The 20,749-nt window shown below is 41.2% G+C and overlaps 1 protein-coding gene across 6 annotated transcripts in view; it reads left to right on the top strand.

The window, feature by feature from the left end:
- Positions 1-1,555: 1,555 nt before the first annotated feature.
- Positions 1,556-20,749, top strand: part of IKZF3 (IKAROS family zinc finger 3) — a 37,053-nt gene continuing 17,859 nt past the window's right edge. For 3 of the 6 annotated variants that reach the window (XM_063354691.1, XM_063354690.1, XM_063354686.1), the window contains exons 1-4: positions 3,449-3,674; positions 4,009-4,093; positions 6,837-6,890; positions 8,129-8,239. In XM_063354691.1, the coding sequence (XP_063210761.1) occupies positions 4,042-4,093; positions 6,837-6,890; positions 8,129-8,239 (217 nt within the window). In that variant the 5' untranslated portion in view covers positions 3,449-3,674; positions 4,009-4,041. Of the gene's footprint in view, positions 1,671-3,448; positions 3,675-4,008; positions 4,094-6,836; positions 6,891-8,128; positions 8,240-20,749 lie in introns of those variants that run through there. The other 3 variants (XM_063354689.1, XM_063354688.1, XM_063354687.1) reach the window with 3 other exon arrangements.

Here is a 20,749-nt window from a genome sequence, read left to right as displayed (position 1 = left end):
GGGTAGGGTTACTCCTGCTACGTTGGTTTATCGCTCCTGGAGCTGTTCCCCTTGGTCCCACTCCTGACAGTATTCCTCCCTAAGGACTTGTCATGGCTTCTTTAACTGTGGAGCCACCTCTGATCGTGGGGAAAGAGCTTATCTCCCATAGAATCCTAGAATCGTTTAGGTTGGAAAAGACCTTTAAGATGATCAAGTCCAACAGTTAACCTAACACCACCTCTAAACCAGGTTCCTGAGCACCACATCTACAGGGATGGTGACAACCACTTCCTTGTGGTTGTTCAAGCCTGTTCCAGTGCTTGACAACCCTTTTGATGAAGAAATTCTTCCTCATATCCATCCTAAACCTTCCCTGGTGCAAATTGAGGCTGTTTCCTCTCTTCCTATCGCTTGTCACTTGGGAGGAGAGACCAACACCCACCTCACTACAACTTCCTTTCAGGTAAGAGCGAGAAGGTCTCCCCTCAGCCTCCTTTTCTCCAGGCTTAACAACTTCAGCTCCTTCAGCTGTTCCTCACAAGGCTTGGGCTCCAGACCCCTCACCAGCTCCGTTGCCCATCTCTGGACACGCTCCAGCACCTCAATGTCTTTCTTGTTGTGAGGGGCCCAAAACTGGACACAGCGCTCGAGGTGGGGCCTCACTAGTGCCAAGTACAGGGGGACAATCGCTGTCCCAGTCCTGCTGGCCACACTAGTGCTGATACAGGCCAGGATGCTGTTGGCTTCTTGTCCACCTGGGCACACTGCAGGCTCATATTCAGCCAGCTGTTGACCAACACCTCCAGGTCCTTTTCTGCTGGGCACCCTCCCCCTGGGCACCTGCCCCCAGGCTGTGGCATTCATGGGGTTGTGACCCAAGTGCAGGACCCAGCACTTGGCCTTGGCCCACCCATCCAGCCTGTCTAGACCCTCTGTGGAGCCATCCTGCCCTCAAGCAGATCAACACTTGGTGTCCTCTGCAAACTGACGGAGGGTGCACTCCATCCCCTTGTCCAGATCATCGATAAAGATGTTAAACAGAACCAGCCCCAGTACTGAGCCCTGGTGAACCGGGGCTGCCAACTGGATTTATCTCCATTCACCACCGCTCTTTAGGCCAGGCTATCCAGATGGTTTTTCATCCAGAAAAGGGTACACCCATCCAAGCCACGAGCAGCCAGCTTCTCCAGGAGAATGATGTGGGAAACAAGTGTTGAAGGCTTTACTGAAGTGCAGGTAGGCAACAGCCACAGCCGTTCCCTTGTCCACCAAGCGGGTCACCTTGTCACAGAAGGAGGCCAGGACAGTCGAATAGGACCTGCCCTTCATGAACATGTGCTGACCGGGCTGGAAATGCTCTTCACAGTCTGATATCATTTGTCCTAGGAGAATGGCTGGGGCCTCCCTCAGCCCCCCAAAACACACACCCTCGGCCGCCGCTGGCACGGGTGTCCCCGCCGAGCAGCACCCCCCTTAGCCCCGGCGGCGAACTCCAAGGCGGGCGAGCCGCCCGGGCCGGGAGCGGGTCGGCTCCGCCGGTGGCCGCCCGGCGCCGCTCTCCGCCCGCCGAGCGCCGGGCCGGATGCGGCGGTGCCCGGGGGAGGCGAGGCCGGGCCGGTGAGCTCCGCTGACAGTCCCCGGGCCCGAGCGGGCAGGTGGAGCCGGGAGCCGCGGCCTGAACATGGAAGGTGAGAAACGACCCCGCTCTTTCCCCGTCCCCGGGAGGGGGATGGAGGCGCTGCCGCCCCCCCGTCCTCCCCGACGACCCCCCGCTCCACCTCCCGTTCACTGCCCGGCGCGGTCTGTTCTGCAGCCGCCGGAGCCGCACACTCTAATCGCGTGTTGCAATTAAGCAGGAAACGAACGGGGCTTTTCCCCCCCTCTCTGTTTAATTTCAGAAGCAGCACAGTATGTATGATAAAGTTAGGCTTTAGAGCCGGCTTTACCTCCTGTTCGTATTCTAGGTTTTAACGAATTAAAGGGCGTGTTTGTTTCTTTTTGCTTGTAAAACGTGTGTGTAACTTTCTGAGCCAGCAGAAAAAGAGTTGCGAGTCAGTCATCGGCTACGGCGTAATTTGCTTTTGCAGAAAAGCAAAATTAATGGTCTTTTTAACAAGCCTGGCAAAGAAGCTGTGCAAAGCATCACTTGATTTGTTATTCCAGAAGTGGATATTCTTATTTGAACTCATCGTTTTAAGGGCTTGAGTTTAGATTCCACTGTGTCTCAATGACTTGAGGTTTTTGGTTATTTTAAGTTAGATGCAGTTGTCTATTTAAAAATATGTTCTCCTTTGCTAAAGGTTCTTAAAATGTTTGTATTTAAATATTTACTCTCATAGAATCTGACTTAATTGAGACTATCAGTGCTTGAGAGAGTAACTAGTGTTTTGAAAGAATGGGTCTGGTGGCGGTTTGGTACTTAAAAACGCAGCCTCATTGTCTTGGTCAGGTCGGGACCACTGTATATCTCTTGTGAGAGAAGAAAACTCTTTAGGTATGTCAGTAATTTTCGTCTCTGATTAGAAAATAGTCATGTTTCTGCCACTACAACTGAGCTTATTTGAGAAGCCTCTTTTTTATGTTCCTATTTCTTGTACACTTAAAGTAAACATACAAATAATGCTTCAGATTTTAGTCATGTAGTGGGGATTATGAGGATCATTAATGTGCCTGAGTTTATTATGTTTGGGATGGAGTTAATGTAAAAGATGGTGATACACTCTATTATCTCCGGATACAGTAACTGCCAAGTGTTTCTGTTTCCATGGGTCTTGAGAAAATCTCAGTTCCACTGGAGTTGATGTGAAATTTGCCATTGAGGACAAAGGGGTAACACTTCTGTCCTTGAGTTTCTGTGCTCAGTGCAAGGAGGCTCAGTACGGTCACTGACCGGGAGACAGGCACTGTCAAGAGCAGGACTTTGAGACCTCAGTCTAGGAAGCCCAAATCTGCAATTTACTGGGTTGTATCTCTTCATGACTGGTTTATTTTTGCAACGATCACAAGAACTGACCTCATGCTCTCATTTCCATTTGCTGTACTGGGATGAACATGTTGAATTACCAGGAGATATTCTGCTGGTTTCAGGAGGTCATATGCTACATTTGAAAAATGTCACCCTAAGTTACATGTTGCTGATCAGGATTTCTTCCCAAAATGACATGTGCACTTAAAATGCCCATATAGTTTCAAATATTACATGGCACTTAAGAGCAGCAAAGTGTTAGGGATGCTATTATTAAAAGTGCAAAGAGTTTATTTGGTCCAGGTACCTTCTTCAGAAAGCCGTTGTGACTGTAAATGCTGAAAGCGGCCATTCAGTGGGGAAATTAGATAGGCTTTCTCTCTTTAATAGTACAGTGCAGGCTGAAGGTGAAGAGCGTGCTGGGGTGACAGAGGCTGACTGCTATACATAGCAAAGGCACTGGCTCCGCTGTGAGCATTTAGGGATAAGGCTGTGGGAGTCTACCTGCAGGGCGGTGGCCAAGATTGGTGTTTAACTTTGGCTTCTTTGTGCCTCTCAAGTTGGCACAAAGACAAGGAAACAAGCTGTGTTTGCTCCATATGCCGTGATAGAGGGACTAAGGGTATAGGGGATTTAAAAAGTTGTCCCCTGTCCAGTGCTGTTGGGTTGAAAAGTGCAGCTGGCGGTAAAAAGGCAACATTCTGGTTTTCACTTTGGATGCAAACAGGTAAGATTATAATAATTCAAGATGTAGCTCCTGTGCTGTTGCCTACAGCTGTATTGATGATAGAAGGGTATTAGTGTTATCATTTATTTGAAAAACACCCATTTTAGCGGGGTTAAAATACAGGTAGGCTGTTTTGTTGCTTCTATTAACTGGTCAAATACCGGGATAAACTATTAATACAGTTATGCTTTAAAATGCCAGAGCACTTTTTTAGCAAGCTATTTGAATATTTTTGCTCACTTTGGCTATTGGCGTAGAACACAGGATGGCTAAGGATTGGTTTCAAAAGCATATGAATTTTACTTCTGCTTTGTAAATGAAAATTGTGCGTCAGCTGCAACACACACAGGACGAGCGTCTCCCTTCCATGCACCCTAGTCAGTGGATCTCTCTGAAGCTTGGGAAGACTAACGTGTTCTGTAAGTGATTTCCTGCATTGTGCTTTTCTGAATGTTAGGTAGAAATATGGTCTTATTTGTACAGAATCGGGGACGGAAGTTTCCTAGACTTTCTCCTTCTAGCGCACTTACGGGGCACAGTGAAGGATCTGGCTTAAAATACTCGGGAAAGAGATAGGAGGTTAAATATTAAGAGACCACTAAGGCTGTAAGAAGCTGCTTGAGACTAATATCATAAAGAAACCAGGTACTGATGCGTGGATGTTGGAGGCTTGAAAGTGATACAAAGACTGGGATATTTCTCAACAGAAAAGAGAAACGTTATATGGTGTGTCGTTGTTCTTATCTCCTTAGAAGGATTGTAGTGCCCAGCAGCCCATCACAGACAGGAACCTGTTTTGCTCAACAAAATGTAAATAAATATGCAGAGATGATCTCAAAATTAAACAGATGAGCGTCGGAGGACTGGCTGAACGGGTCCTGCTGGGCTGTCGCACAGCTCAGGCAGTACTGTTCTCCAGCAAGTTGTCCTGGAGCTGCGGTTCGGAGCTGCTCAGAGCAGTTCATCGGCTGCTCGGGGTGTTGCACTGAACCCTGTACACAGAAGCTTGCGCTGATGCCATTTACCCAATAAGCTAGAGCAATGTACGCATCCTTAGTGGAGTGACTCTGTGCTCGGGGGATGTCCTGGTTTCTAAAACAATATATTTATACCAGAATATATGCACAATTATCTGATTTGAAGCAGCCATGTAAGGGCTCTAACTCTTTGTTTCAAGACCTCCTGGCAACCCCGAAAAATGCAGTATTGCTGCAGAGATTCCAAGCCACACCTCTCCACCCACCCAGCAGGCACCCTTTTTCCTTAATGCTGGGGCTTTGACCAGTTCAGTGCTTTATCGCCCAAATGGGGCAACAGCACAGGATTTCTGAATGCAATTAAAGTCGAATTCAAGTATTACAGAATAATGGGGATTTCATTGTCTTGCCCAAAGCTCAATTATTTGCACAATTACAAGGGTTTGTGTAATTTATTATTGCAATGTAAAATTAAAATCAATACTAGAGAGAATTTTGTTCATGTACCCTGTATTTACTGATGTTTCCCCATCATTATTTGCAGTATAAATTGGTCTGTTTGCTTCTCTGTACCTCACTTTTCCTGGTATGATAAAATGAAACAAAGACAAATTAAGAACCGTAACTATGGATTTCCTTGATGTTATTTATTTAAAAAAACCCAGATTTAGTAAATATTTGAACTTTTTGTTATTTAATTCTGCGACTGTTTATGACACCAGGCAACATTTTTACCTCTATTAAATTACACTTAATGAAAAGCTTGCATTCGTGCTAAATTTGCATGAAAGGGTAGGAGCTCTGATTTAATTTTAGGATACATTTCATAAGTGCTAATAGCTTAACAACTTGTCTTCAGTCAGGAGTTACACCCTGAAGAGCTCAGGCCACTGCTGGATGGCTTGAATCATTAATAAGTCCATCCTTAAATGCGTTGGGTTTTTCTGCTGCTCTTTGGTAATAGCTAGTTAAGAGTAATGGGATCTACATGCATAATGTAACTCTCAGACCCATTATTGAGAATTGGGAGCTGGATGCTTTCATTTAGTAGACAACAAACCCAAACATTTTAAAAAGATTTCCTGGATAGTTCTATTGTTGTTTTTTTTTTCTTCTCTGAGTTTGCCTTTATTTTGTTGGATGCATCAGGATCTCTATTTGTGCAGTTTTTTTGGATAGCTTCATCTGATACCGGGCTTCTTTGCTGTAGAGTTAACAGAGCTTTACATTTTGACGTTGCAGAGACCACAAAAATGTTCCATATGCAGTGGTGGTAAAGATAGATAATTATGGGGTAAATGTCACTCGTGGTTAACACCTCATGGCCACTGCATGTGTATTTCTGTTATGTAACTGCCAGGAATGAATTTTACGAGTCCTGGAGCTATTCTTTTTTATGTTCAAAGATGATAAAAGATTTTCTGGTATGGAAAAAAGAAGAGGGGAAAAAAAAAGGCAGGAGGAAAGAAAGGAGGAAGGAAGCAGGTAGCTGTGACACTGAGCACTCATATCAATGAAATCTCAAGACAGCAGGGCGTGGAGTAAAGAGTTAACTGTACAGGTCAGATCTGTGCCTTCAGTTAAACTCGCCAGTCTAAATTGGGAGAGTGGGAGATGTAAATACCTGCAGCTTTTATTGTCTTCGGAGCGGTCTGCCGAGTGCTCAGCACTTTTGCAAACCAGGCCACATGTCATCTGCTAAAATATTTTAAAAATTCCAGATGTATGATCCTTATCAGAATTTCTAAATGGGAATTACACTTGCATTGCCATGCAAACCAAGTAGGTCTTGGGAAGATAATAGGGTTTTCCCTTTGTATTGGAAAAGGAATGTAAAAATACCTTGTACTTTGTGCTTTATAGAAATTCACTTCATATAGAGTTACTGCCGCTATGCTGTGCTCACAGGGTGCAAAATGAGATGTTAAATCAAAAGTGTAAGTTATCCCGTTCTATAATTTTTATAAGATAGAAAATACTTAATGCCTTTTCTGTGCACATGCCAGTGCTGAAGATATAAAGAAGTTGTACAATGAAACATAATGATTATTTGGTATTTATTTCTTTGAGCATTTTTCCGTTTTGCTTTCAGTCAAGAAAGCGGGAATTTATAAGATTATAAGAAATCTGTCACGAATGGTTCTAAATATTAAGCAACTCAGACTGCTTTTTGTGTCTTTTGCAGATTCACAGGCAGGTATGGACCTAAGTAATTCTCAGGAACAGCCCATGGCTGCAGGTACCGTGCTCTTCAAATTATGTTCTTTCACCCTCTCTAGAAAATTTTATATTTAAATTGAGAAAAATATATGTATTGCAGCTTGTTTAGATTCCCAGCACACTGACTAGCACAGTCACAAATATAAAGATGGGCATTGAAGGCAAAAAGTAAATTCTAGAATTGAAATAAAACTGTGGAAGTTCAATATAATATTGGAAAACAATACTAAAGGGGAAAAAAAGACTGTGTAGTAGGAAGGGAAATGTTTTCAGAAGAAAGCTGGAAGATTTGATTAGGGAAGCAAGACTAATGTGATTCCTTCGATTGGCTACTTTTCTGAAAATATGAAAAGAAACCTCTCATCTGAGTCGGGCAATTGTTTTACTTCCTTGTTAATCAAAAACTAAAACTTTTTTTCAGATCCAGTGTTATATTTAGCTTGAGAAGGATTGGGTTTTTTACTATCCAACTGTCAATAAGTTAAACAATTTTTAGCAGCAATTTCACAGGATTGTTGAAAGAAAACACTGTCAGTTTCTTAAAGAAAATACTGATCTGAAATTTACAGAAATATGCATAATATTGAGTTAGTCTGTATCATGGATTTTATGAAAGTGTCTTTATTTGAAAAACTTCACCCAAATAAACTTCACTATAGTTAAAAATTTGGCTTTATTTCAGAGAAGAGAGGCTGGGATTTCTGGGATGTACTGCTGCCATGGCGAGCAGCAGAAAACTTTCTGATAATGTTGATGTTTAAAAAGATATATATGGAATAAGCAGAGAAGTGCAACTGGGTTCAAAGAGGTTTCTGATGAAACGTGCCTGAGCTGTTTCCTGGCCTGGGGCCAGAATGATTAATATTTTGCCCAAATGAATAAAGTAGAGCTGTGATTCCTTTTCCATGCTCTGAAGAGCTTGCTTGCTTACCTGCTAGCAGCAGTTGTCAGAGTACGTATGATGTAGAGGGTTACATATACTGGATTTTATTCCTGTTTTGTTGTCATTTAGAACAATTTAAAGAAGAGTTAAGCTTTTTCTCAGATTTCAGACTTAGTTAAAGGTGTGTACTCTGTGTGAGAGTTTGTATAGGACTTTGGGAAGCAAATCCGTTCAACCAAATTGCAACTAATGCATCTATAGGAACAACTGTGGCATCCTGAGCAACACTGGGAGTTTGCAGATGCTTGGAGGTAATCGCCTGGAAATATTCTTGAAGCATAAAGAGTTAATTATTGGGTTGTTGTTTTTTTCAGAAGGACAGGAGGTTTTGACAGACTGTAATCTGAACAAATCCCAGGAAATGGAAAGTATGGATAATGCGGAAGATATGAAGGAACACAATCAGTCTAATGAAGAAGCAGGAGGTAAAGTGGAGACTGAATTCTGAAAAATAATAGTTATTTTGTCTTTTTATTCATCTGATTATGCTATGAGAGTGATTAGAAAGTTTATTCTGCATCATGGCACTAGTTTTCCTGCATCACTGTAAAAGGAATAACAATACAACTAGTTTAGAGCATTTCAACATGCTCTAAAGGAGGAGCAAGTGTTTTCCATCAGGGAACCTCGTGTGCGTTTTATTAAGGCCACTTTTACAGGATCTATGAAATATGGATAGCAAGATAAAAAAGCATGTACATATGGTGAGCTCTTTTAATGTGTGTTTGTGTTGTAGCATACAAATTCTTAAAAGTAGTTTGCATATGACAAATGTGTGTGTTAGGATTGCACTTTTTATTGATGTTGTTCACCTACTCTGATATCTGAAAAAAAAACCTTGGCGATATTTTTTTTTTTGAAAGAAAAGACAAGTTACCTTGAATTCAGAGGGCAGCTCCGCCCTGTAAAATTTAAAAATGTAGCAGCAATCCTGTGCTTTAAACTGTGGGTGAACGGAAGGTTGGACAGTTTACCGTGTTTATGGTTTAATTTGAACAGTAATTGCTTCCTATACAACTCTGAAAGAAGACACAGGTATGAATAAAATATTAAACCGATATGTACTATTTTTTATTTAAGAGTTCCTACATAAATGGGTATTTATGTGTATCTTTAAAAACTAGTAGGCCCTCTTCACTTAATAGAAAAAAGATTAAAAAAAACGCAGCTCCTGGACTCAGCAATCTTACAGGCCTTCAGAGCTCAGGACTTGTCTATGTGTATATGACATAGATTCAGAGCAAGAGACTTTGAATTTCCTCCTTGATGTAGAAGCTCATAAACTGAAATCACAGCATTAATAACCATTCCTGCCAGTGAGCTGAGCATGTTCATTTATGCCAGTTCTCAACCACAAACAGTGAAAAATGCTGCCTGGTAAAGGATGTGGTATACATATACTGGGGAAAAGACATACAGTATTTTACCAGTTTCACGTTGCCTTTCAAGTACTGCATGTCCATGGCAGTACAGCAGTGTCAAGACAATTTTTTTCTGTGGCTTTGGTTAGTAGTTTTGAGGTAGCGTTTACATATCACATGAATCAAGTAAATCACTAAAGAATTGTCTCTGGTTTGGTTGCCCAAGTAACAGGTTGTTCTCTGTGACATAAATGTGATTACTTTATTTTGGACTAAAATGAAATGTTCAGAGGTTAAACTTTTGCATTATTAAAGATTAAAATTTTTCTATTTATTTACAAAGTACAAAACAAGATAAAACACTCAAGGGGGTGCTGCGCTAGCAAAGGAGTCCATGAGGAGGGTGAAATTAATCTCACTTAGGTCTACAGCACTGGTGTCTAGAACAGTCATGGTCTCTGACCTTTCTTGACAGTTGATGGAGAGAGAGCACGCAGATTTTCTGACCAAATTTGGGTGTCTGATTTAGGATGAAATGCCTCATGTCCCCAGAGTAGCTGCTTCTCAGCAAAACTCCATTTATAGTGGAGAGTAGCTTAGTATAGATGCCTGTGGTGTAGAATCTAGCTTTTGCAGGTGAGTTCTGCTCTGCTTACCCTAAAAAGAGAAGCTTGATGTTTTTATCCACAGAACATGGAAGACTTGAGCCTTTTCTACATCCAAGGCATCTGATCTCTCTTTCAGATTCCACAGCCCATAAAATATTCACAGCCATATTCCAGCTCTTTGTCCATCCCTTATGGCATTTCCTTTTGCGCTAGCTCACTTCTTCCTCTGCTTTCCGAGTGGCCGTGCCCTCTGCTCCTCCTCGTCACTAAGCTGTGGATACAGGAAGCCAGGACAGGGTTTCTTTCACAAACCCCTCAACATTGACCATACAAGAGGTACGGTCTTCTCCCCACCAGAAGCCCTGTCTATTCTGCTGGCATGCACAGTGTCATGGCGTCAAGCAAGTCTTTTTTTCCGTTCCTTGACTGTCCTATGCCCTTCAGCTTCAGGTTCTTTTCCATACGTTTATATCAGGTGCAACTTAAACACTTGTGGGAGAACGTTTATATTGATATTGCTCTTGTATACCATTCTTTTTTTTATATTGCTGCTGATCTCGTAAAGTCTCTTTATAATTTGTTCTGGAATGCAACCTCTGAGAATTCACACCTCAAAGATAATGCTATAACTATCAAGAAAACGTCAGGTCACTCTCTGATAGACTGCCTTACCACTGCCACTGCGTTCATTCATTATAAAGTGAGTATGAACCTACTCAGTACCGCAGCACTCTATTCTTTGATTTTCACTACAGGAATAAAGAGATGATTGTTAGGAGAAAGCTGTTTTAAATGTACAAAAAACATACCTACAGTATCTCAGTGTAAAATGGCACAAAATAAAATATATACATTGTGTTTACTTTACTGCTTCACATAAATTTCTCTACAGTCATTCTGATACCGGAAGCACAATAAATCTTAAAATTTAAGCACGCTGTGCTAGAACTTTAGGCTGTGCCAATATCAGTAGGTGCATTTAAATTTCTTCCTAACAACGCCAGTTCAGTTGTTGTTGGATACTAAAATTCAGAAATAATCTTAGCTTTCATATCATGCCTACTACATAAATTGCAGATCAACAGTAGCAGCTACGTCAGTCACTGAGCAGTCCTTGTGGGTCAGTAACTATCTGTCTTCTAGATAAGCGAAACCACATTCTGACAGTGCTGCCTTGGTGGGAGTATTATCGTACAGGGATCACTAACCCTGGTAAAAATGAATATATAGTATTCTCCAGAATCAGAGAATAGAAATGCTGTCAGTATCGGTGATGGCTCTTTGGAAATGGATTATGTCCTGCCTACACCTGAAAAGTCAGTCTGTTTAAAGAAAAAACAAAAAACCACCTGTATTTGGTACTTTCCCAGGTGTGATCTCTAATATGTTCATTGCATATTAAATTTAAAGAGAAATAATGAAAAACCTTTGTGTGGTTCTCATAAATGTTAATCGTGGTATTTGTGATCTACCTCTTTTGTCAGTCAGCAATTCCACTTCAGCATCTTCACAATTTGTTGTTGGTGATAGTCTGCGTCACAGAAATCTCTCCTTTTTTTAATCCCGAAGCCCTGCATGATCCATGCCCACAGGGCTTGTTCCATCTGATGGAGGCCTTCATAAGAACATGAGGCCACTGACTCTCAGAGTGAGATCAAACATTTGATAGCCTGATTTCCACTGCCTTAATATGTCTATAGTGTGTTTTTCTTCGGTACAATTATGTCTGGTTTTTCCGTGTTTCGTCAAGCATTCATAGTAAGTAGTAACCTTCCAGGTTCTTGGACTATACATTTTTCGTGACTCTTGCATTCTTAATGGGTGACACTCTAAATACATTGTGGGGACTTCTTCTGAGACTTTAGGCAGAAGTAGGAGCCTGGTCCAATCTAGATGTTGTCTAACTCTAGTTTGGTGGAGCCGTTTATGCTCGGTCTGCAGAAAGTGGTACTGTGACCCTTTCAAAAGGCTACAGAAGCTTCATAAAGGCACTAAATAAACTAGTGTATAGGGCTGAAAAGTCATCACAACTGGTGCTCTTTTAGTATAAGAAAATTCACTTTTTCACCAAACAATTCCATATTTGTACTTCTCCGAGCACATGCAAACACACTGCTGGATGTGTTGTCCATTCTGTCCGTGTCATAACCGACAGAGGTGAGATGCCACTCAATGAAAACAATTCATGTCCTATTATACACCCCTTTTAAAAGGGCTTCAACTATGATGATTGCTAAGTATAGGGCAAGCAATCAGGCAGAAGGCTATAGTGATATGATAATTAAAAGCTTGATGGAGAACAAGAAAAAAAACAAAAAGAAAGAAAAAACCTTTTTTTGCCTCAAGGGAATGGAGGCTGCACGCTGTGGTGCACATGGTGTACGCTTGTCTGCAACCATAAAAATACGCTGTTCCCATGGTGCTTCCTGTATCTAGTCTGAAAAGAGACAAGCAATGAGGCAGATAGGGGAGGAGGCACTTTATTTCCCTTGTTTCTTTATGTGCCCCTGACACTGTTACTTTTGGTGGCCAAAGTTGAAGTGTCCTTAACGTAAAAATTAAATAAAAAAACCCACGTTCTCTCCTATGGGAGTCACAGTGAAGCGCAAGTGTTTAATTATGTCTTAATTCCCTCCTCTGTTGAGGCAGACAACTTTTTGGGTGTTATGAATGTTAGCTAGCTTTCATGGTTGTGAAATAAAAAGAAATAGAAGCCACATTTGTGGTTTATGGATGCTAATTGCTGCTGCATTTAGGTGTGCGAAAGGGGGCGGTTAAAAGGCTGGAGTGAGACAGGAGAGGATGACAAACCCTCGCTTAGGCGCGTACTGAGGTTCCAGTGGTGCTGCTAGCACACGCACTTATCTGCTCGAAAAGGAAGTGCCGTTTTTTATCAGAATATTACATCTCCCAAGCCCAGATCGAGCCCTGCCGCTCATGGGACTCAGGGGTTATCTCACAACATCAGCAGCACCGTGCTGCAGAAGTTCACTTAACAGGGGATTTCTGTAAGTGTTAAAACCAGGCAAGGAGTCTGTACTGCTTAACTGTGTCAGGTCTCTCTGCTTTGGTGGCTACGCATGAACTGAAAGTCGCATCTGAGTGTTATCAACAAAAGATCCTCTTGACTTTGTTTTAGCTCTACAGTACTGTACTGTCAGCGGCAGGAATGCTGCCAAGCACGTTCGGTGACATCAACGCAGCCAGTTGTGTCACCACAGCCTGTGAATGATTGACATCAGCTCGGACTATCTTGCACGATGGGTAGCCCAGGGCTGACACAGAAACTTGGGTATTCCGGTTGCCTTGAAATAATCAGAAAAGTGCAGCGATTTCTTACTCTAATTAATCCATTATAGTTAGCAGAAAAAAGAATTTGCTTTTGAGGTATCCTGACTGTTGGTCTAAGCTATCAGACAAGTTCTGGAAGGAGAATGGATGCACAGCATTATTCAATAGATGATGGGCTCCTTTCCATAACTTTTAAAACTTCATTTTCTACAGTAGGCATCTGGGATTCACTCAAAAGAAATCCTTGAAACTAAAGGTGGGAGAAATACTTACTCCTTTGGCATTGAAACAAAATCTAGTCCAGGGCAGATGAGTTGCCATATGTTCCTTCCCCACCCCCCCAGCAAGAAATAAGTGAAAATGAAGAAAATGGCCCTAGGAATTCAAATCACATATCATTGTAGAAAATAATCCATTTTTAGAAATATGGGTTGGTGGAAAGGCAATCAGTTAATTCAGATGACTCATGTTTTGCCCCCAAACTAGGCTGTTCATTTGGCACAAAATGTGTGAGTTTAAGGGGCAGGTTTACTACTGTTTGTGCTGCTGGAAAGGTATCGGAAAGCAGAAATAAATCCACAAGAGTCGAAACTTTGCTAAAACGCAGCAAATAGTTCCATGAGCGCTGGAATTGATGAAGCTGGGTTTCCAGTGGGGTTGTGTCTTGTTGCTGGATGACTTTTAATGGAATTATGCAAAGTTTGCGTGGTGTTTTACTTCTGGTACCTCAGGCTAGCCTTGCCCTATTCTCAACACCGTCTCCCATCACACTGCATTCTAGTGCTCCAGGTCTTGTTCCTATTTTGTTCCTCTTGCTGCTCTGCAGGATCTGTTATGAACTTCGTGTAATGCAGAGCTCAATTCCATAGATCCTTGTTGAACAGTCTGTTGCTGCACCTCACTTGCCCAGTGTGCCAGGCACCACGACTGTTTCTCCTGATGCAGGAGCACCACCTCCAGGAGCGGTTCGGGGAGATGCAGGTACCCCTGGGCCATCTGGGGAACAGCCAGCTGTCAGAATTGAGTAATTGGGAGAAGACTTTCCCCTCTGCCAGATAGGACTGGGTTTGGTGTCAGTAAGGGAACACAGAGTGGATGGATATGCTTCTATAGAAGACCAGGCTAAAAGTCAAACACAAGTATTTAATTATAAAAACCTCCTCAATTTGGAGAGAATGGACTTGTAATCTGAAATTCAATTACCGGAATCTAGATTACTTACTACTGGATTTTTTTTTAATAGTTGAATCAAATCAATACGCTTAGTTTTGTGAAGATTATGGTGTTCGAGGATTTTGAGCAATGTCTTAACCAAGCTTCTGTCTTCGGTTTATAGGTGTTAAAATTCCACTGATGTTTATCATATATTTCCCTGTTCTTCATATTATATTATATTTTCTCTTCATATTATATTTTTCTAGTGTAAAACACAAAAGCATATTGCATTGTAAGAAAGACTTTTGGGAGAGGAATTAAAAAAGGCTAAATGAAACTACACTTTCAACTTCTCAGATTTGAAGTTCATTTGAAAAAGCAGTTGACCAGAGACAATCATGCCTGAGTGGTCGTATTAGTAATAGGTCCCTTGATATAACTAATGAAGGCGATTATCTGAATTTAACATGTGGCCTTTTTCAGTCTGACTGTTAGGTCCAGATGTTCTCTGATTAACTGTCTAATTGAAGTCTGATTTAACGGTTGTGATTGTATCTGGCTTTCTGGACTTTAGGAATTGTAATTTTAGAGATGTTTTCTATGAGTGATGTTATCTTCACTGTAACAGAAGGGAAGAACTCGTACAGTTTCTTTTTCCGTTTTTTTTTTTTTTCTTTTTTTTTAAGAGGGAGACTTTAAAGATATTAAGATTTGAAAGGATAATGTTAACAGGTGTCATAAATGAAACAAAATTCATCTGGGACAGGCTTTGGAAAATCTGGGCACTGTAGGCCCAGGGCTGTGGGATGGCGTTTCCTCTGATCCTCTGTGCTCCTGTGCAGCGCTGGGGCTATCGGCGGTAGAGGAAAAGCAGAAAGCTATTGACAGTTTTTTTAATTAAAAAAACCCCAACAAATCCTGTGATAGTTTTAACATAGTACTAGCCATAGTTTTCTAGCTCCCAGTCACGTTGTCTCAGGTAATAACATTCTGCTTCCCCAAATTCTGTTTGTAGTGTCAGTTAAATGCATTATTTTTCATTTCCTTCCCAAAACCATGGCCTAGTGCTGCCCAGTGTTGCTGTGCCGTTGTCCTGTTTAACTCCAGCTTTGGCAGTACTCAGTTTTATTGCTATTTCTGTTAGTATAACTTTAACAAATTTTGGGAACCTTTTGAATGGAAGTCCTAAAAATGATGTGTGGTGTTTGATTTTTGTTGTTGTTGTTGTTGTTGTTGTTGTTGTTTCTGTAATTAATTGTACAACTGGATAAATTATACTGTGTTTTAATGATAGAAAGACATTGGTATTAATGAAGTAGAAAATACACATCCGAGCGCTTGGAAAATGATGTCTGGTTTGGGTTTTTTTTTCTTTCCAATTCTCATTGCTGCATTTCAATTTGATTTGTTTCTATTTTTGTTTCAAGTCACAATAAAAACAAGGAAACTCATTACCATAGAGCATACACTCCACAAAGGGGAATTGTGAAACTCTCTCCTATTTTTAGAAATGAAATTTCCACCAGGTGCATACTGCACTGGTTCATTTAGGAATTACCGCTCGAGTATGCTTTATAGAGTATCAGAACAAAATAGATGCTTGGGTTTTGTAAAAAAACGGATAGCGAGCAACAGTACTACAAAAATACTGGGAGGCACAAAGATAAAAGAAAATCAAAGCCAATATGTCCAAGTAATAATTTTTAGTAAGTAAAGGAAGTGAAATCTATGGTTTTCCAGTGCATTGTAGAATGAAAGTCCTGAACGCAGCCCTTGGGATTTTTAGTGCAGAAGAATGTGCTTTGGCCTGTAGTGACACAAAAAAGGGATCTCAGCTGCGGGGATGCCTGAGTGGGACGAGTCCAGCGGCGTACACACTGTATGAGGGAGCACTCCTTTATTGCCACTGTGTCTTCGTTACTGGTGTTGCCACTGCTGTCTAGCTGAAGGCTGAGCTGCTGCTAGGTGATTGCTTCTTCCTTTGTTGTCAAACAATGATCTCACAAAAGCATCACTGCTGCTGTAAAAAAGTGAGCTTATCACTGGAGTCAGTGGAAGAAACAAAGCCAAATGGGCCCAAAAGGCTTGAACTCCTTTCCCTTCCCTAGAATTGATATCTGCAGTGGTGTAGAAGACAGACATGGAGAAAAGTTGCTTTATGTCTGACCGTGTTGCCTCTATGAAAAAAAATAATCTCATGTTACTATTGCTTCACGTTTTATAATTCCCCCTTACTTATAGTCTCCAAATTTTCAATATATACATTTATGTCACGTGTAATTATTTTCTTCTTGTTATTTAAGGAAAAAAAGCTTAGATATAGCGTTGATTTTTTTTTCAGTTTACAATTTTGATGGGATGTACTGCAAACCTCTCTATATTCATTCAGGAATAGGGGTGTGTTTGCTTCATGACGTATCTTCCCCTACAGTGCGTGAATTCCATTGTAGAGGTGTTTTTCATAAACATGCAGGATTCTGACTTTAATTTGGAAACTCCGATGACTTTTTCAGTTTCACCGTGTACGCCTGTTCTGTTTCAAGCTGATTTAGGTAAAGGAATCTCGCATTCTGGGAGGGGACCAACTCTGGTATGTGTACACTAGATTTTGGTTTTATACTGCTATTTCTGGGGACACTTTGTGGAGATAACGGTGATGAATCATCGGTTAATACCTGTCAAATCCAGGTAGTCACAAGAATCCTTTGATATGCACATGTGTAGACTCCCTTCTTGTTCTTCGGCATCTGAATCCTATTAACAGCTGTCAAAACCTGGTAAACTATTTATATGCTTTCACAATTTGTTTAATTGGATAGTTAGGAAATGGCATACAAGGAAAGCTTTTCTTTTTTCTTTTTTTTCCTTTAGTCTGGCTGAACATCTGTAGCATTAGGGGCTCATTATCTCTGAATTGGCATAGCAAATCAGCAGCATCATTAAAATGCCACATTAAGATGATTAAGTTTCTTTGTTATCCAGTTGACTTTTTGCATGTGCTGAGGATTTCATGATTATGACCCCACTCCTTGTAAAACACTTGAGCAACATCACCCTTTTGTGCCGTTGTCTTTAATAGCTTCTGTTTTTCATTCTTTGTGCTTTTCATAACACTGCTGGCAAACTTTGCTTAACAACAGTACAAAACTTACGTTCTTTTCTCTATGTTTGATGCCAAGGTCTTGGATTAAATATAGTAATTGGGGGGTTTTCCTTCGGAGACTTCCTCCTAGAGAGAATAGCTAAGACAATACTCTAGCTTGCCCTAATTATTTGCTGCTATTGACTTCTTTTTTTATTCATGCATTTTATAGAACATATACAAACACTGTTCATGTGGTGACTCAGTCTGAAGTTGCCACCACAGCTTTATTTTGGATTTTTTCCAGAACCCATTGTTTTTACAGTGTTTCAGGTGAAACAAAAATATTACTCTGGAGTATGTCTTTCATCTTGTAATCATCTCCCCAGGAAATGAAACCATGTGCATCAGCCTTAACGCATCACACTGGTACTTTGTTGTGTAAAATCTACATTTTTTTCTGCAGTGTGCATTACCTTCATGAACTGCCTCAAGAAAAATAGTTCCCTGGCTTGGACACCATGAATGTTTTTTTAGTCTTACAACCTCTTTGCTTTCCTAAGCACTTCTTTTTTTTTAACTGGGAGAACTTTGTTAGTATCGTTAGGGATAATTGTGTTTTTCCTCAGCTAAATTTCCCTTTTCTACTTGAAGTTACAGCCACCTTCCTCTTGGTTACGTTGGACCAGCCTGGAAACTCCCTAATCTCATTGAGATAAGTTGATATGATTTCGAAGTGACAGATACAAACCTTTCCACACTGCTGCCAATCTCCTGATCTCACGGTATTCCCTGTGCGTGCCAGTACACAGAGCAAAAGTGAGGGCTGGAAAAGGCATTTGGTTGCTTCAGCCCTCTGCAACCACTTGGTTAATTTTTGGCTGGCCTGTACTGAGCTGTCTTTTCCTCTGACTGCTTCTGTATTGCTGTCAGGAAGGCAGAGTAGACTCTATGAACAATAACAGGTGTGTTAGGACAGAAAAATTCCAACCCTTCTAACATTTGTTTGGTTAAAAAGAGACTCTTCCTTTCTGCTGTCTGTGGTTCTCAGTCATCAGAAGGTGAATTTTTCCGTTGAGGTTTCTCAAATGCCCACATGCAAACGGAAAAGCACTCGGGCTTTGGTGGGATGTCACTGACAGCTGGAGCGATGGTGTTTACTGGGGGGAGGCAGTGGTGGAAAAGCCGTGATCAGAACTCAGGTGTGTCCTTCTCTGCGACTATTGCAAGCAGTCAGCGTGCAATGTGGAAAATGCAGAGGTATTATTTTCCTCAGTGGAACCATAGGATGGCTTGCCCAGTTTGGGCCAGTCAGCAAGTGCTTGCCATGGGGAACTCAAACCGGCGTTCATGCTATGCTACACTGGCATAACTCCGTAAAAGAGTGAAAAGCTGTGAGCCATGAACTTGTGGTGAGAAACAGTAGAAAACGGTAGAGAAGTCGTCTCAGTTGGAGGTTACAACTAGCCCTCCACTGCTAAGCAAGTGCATTTGATGCAGACGAAAGGTGAGACGTTAAGTAGAAAGTGGGAATTGAAATTGTTTCTGAAAGTACCAACAAGGTGCAGCTGCAATGTGTACTTCCTTTTACTATGCTGTGCAGGATGTAGCAAATTATTTTGGAACTGCCTCCTTTTGAGAGGGAAAAAACCCAACAAACCTGCCAAAAAAATGTTTTTTTTGGGGAAAAGAGATTCTGTTGAAAGCTGCTTTCAGCAACTGGCAATTTTTTTTCCTTAGAGTGATGGAAATGGATGGATAAACTAATTTTGAAGGAGTCTTGATAGCAGGATCACCCTTGTACTCTCAGACGTGAAGCTGGGAGCAGAAGGTACTTGCAGAGGAAACCCTGTTTCAGTGGAAGCAGGAATCCCTGGGATGGAAAGCAGAGGTGGTTCTGAAGAAAGTGCAGAAAAAAATGGCCCATTTGGAGGCAAATCCAGACCTCCCTGTGACGGCAAAGACCCAAAACTGCGTGAGCTCTTCTGGACCAGGGCAGTCAGTCCCAGTACCAAACTCTAAAAAACATCTAGGCTAGGGGGATAAAAACACACAATATGGGGGAAAAAAGCCAACCTTCTGTGGATATCATCATCTAGGGAGAGCACCATGAGGAACCTCTGAGTTTTCCACGCTACCATGGATTCTTGCATAGGATGAAGAAATTATGACCCACGTGTTTCTTCCCCCTCACCTCAACCCAAAGCGAGCTAGATTGTCTGGGTTTAGTGCAAACATTCAGGATAGAGGAGTGATTTTATCACTAAAATATAGATGAAAATTTTGATTTCATGAAAGTATGGGTTGCCACATCTTTATTTTTCAGTGCTGATTTTATGTTGCTACCTCATTTTTGCTGTCACCCATTGTTTGTTCTTGGCATTTGATGTGGTTTATTACTCAGAACCAGAGCTAATACATATTCAGCAGTCCATGTTCTGTACTTTGGAGAAAGGACAAGTGATTAAGTGCCATATTTAACTGTCTAACCCTCAGTTTGAGAGAGGAGCAGGTGGCCACGAGAACAATACTTTCAAACAGGAAACTATGTATTTTATCTCTTAGTGCTTTTCTTTGCTTGGTAGCTTGAGGCATAACTCAAGTTTCAGCCATAGTCTAGCTCATGTCTAGGTGGAAAAGTCAGATTTAAGAAGAAAAAAGCTGTCCTGTCAATTAGTAAGGGTTTGAATGCGAGTGCTGGTAATGCTGGAGTTAATAGTGGAAAGGAAATTCTGCAACATAAGTTGGGAATCATCAGCTGTTTATATAGTGTGACCAATTTGCTTATATTTTTACATGGGAGCACTATTATTAGTAAATTATTAGCTACTTGTTACTTTCTCCTTTTGTCATGAAATTGCATTCATTTAAGGCAATGTCTTTGGTTTTCTCTGGACGTGGCTCCAGGTCCAGGAACCTATTCAAAGGCCATGGATGCTGATCTTCGTGAGTCTTTGGGTTCTTTGCCACACACTCCCAATATGACTTTGGACAAATCTTTTCACGTTTCTGGGTTACATTTATTTACCAGGAAGTCTTTACCCTGCCTTTGCTAGTTTTACTCACATAGTAACCTTATGATACAGGTATCAAGATTATTGGATGCTACTCCACATTTGAGATCTTTGGATAAAAATTGTAATTTCCAAGTGAAAAATAGGTTTATTGATTAAGATTAACTGATGAGAATCTATACCATGGGAGCACTGGAAGTCTTATACTGGATCAGAAATATTTCTTAGGCATGTTTCAAGCGCCCGAGGTTCTACAGGAAGATATAAGTATCCTTTTTTAATTTGTGTCTTTCTGTATTTCCAATTCACAGGAACAGCCTGAGACACTAATTTCTATATGCTAATTGTGAGTTGTGGGAACAAGTATTTTCTTTTGAATTCTGAATAGTACCCTGTAATTGCAGGAGAAGTTCGTACTGTGTTA

Source organism: Chroicocephalus ridibundus, chromosome 17 (assembly GCF_963924245.1).
Source record: "Chroicocephalus ridibundus chromosome 17, bChrRid1.1, whole genome shotgun sequence".
Lineage (NCBI taxonomy): Eukaryota > Metazoa > Chordata > Aves > Charadriiformes > Laridae > Chroicocephalus > Chroicocephalus ridibundus.
The sequence above is the reverse complement of the archived record's forward strand: the minus strand, read 5'-3'. Positions and strand labels throughout refer to the sequence as shown.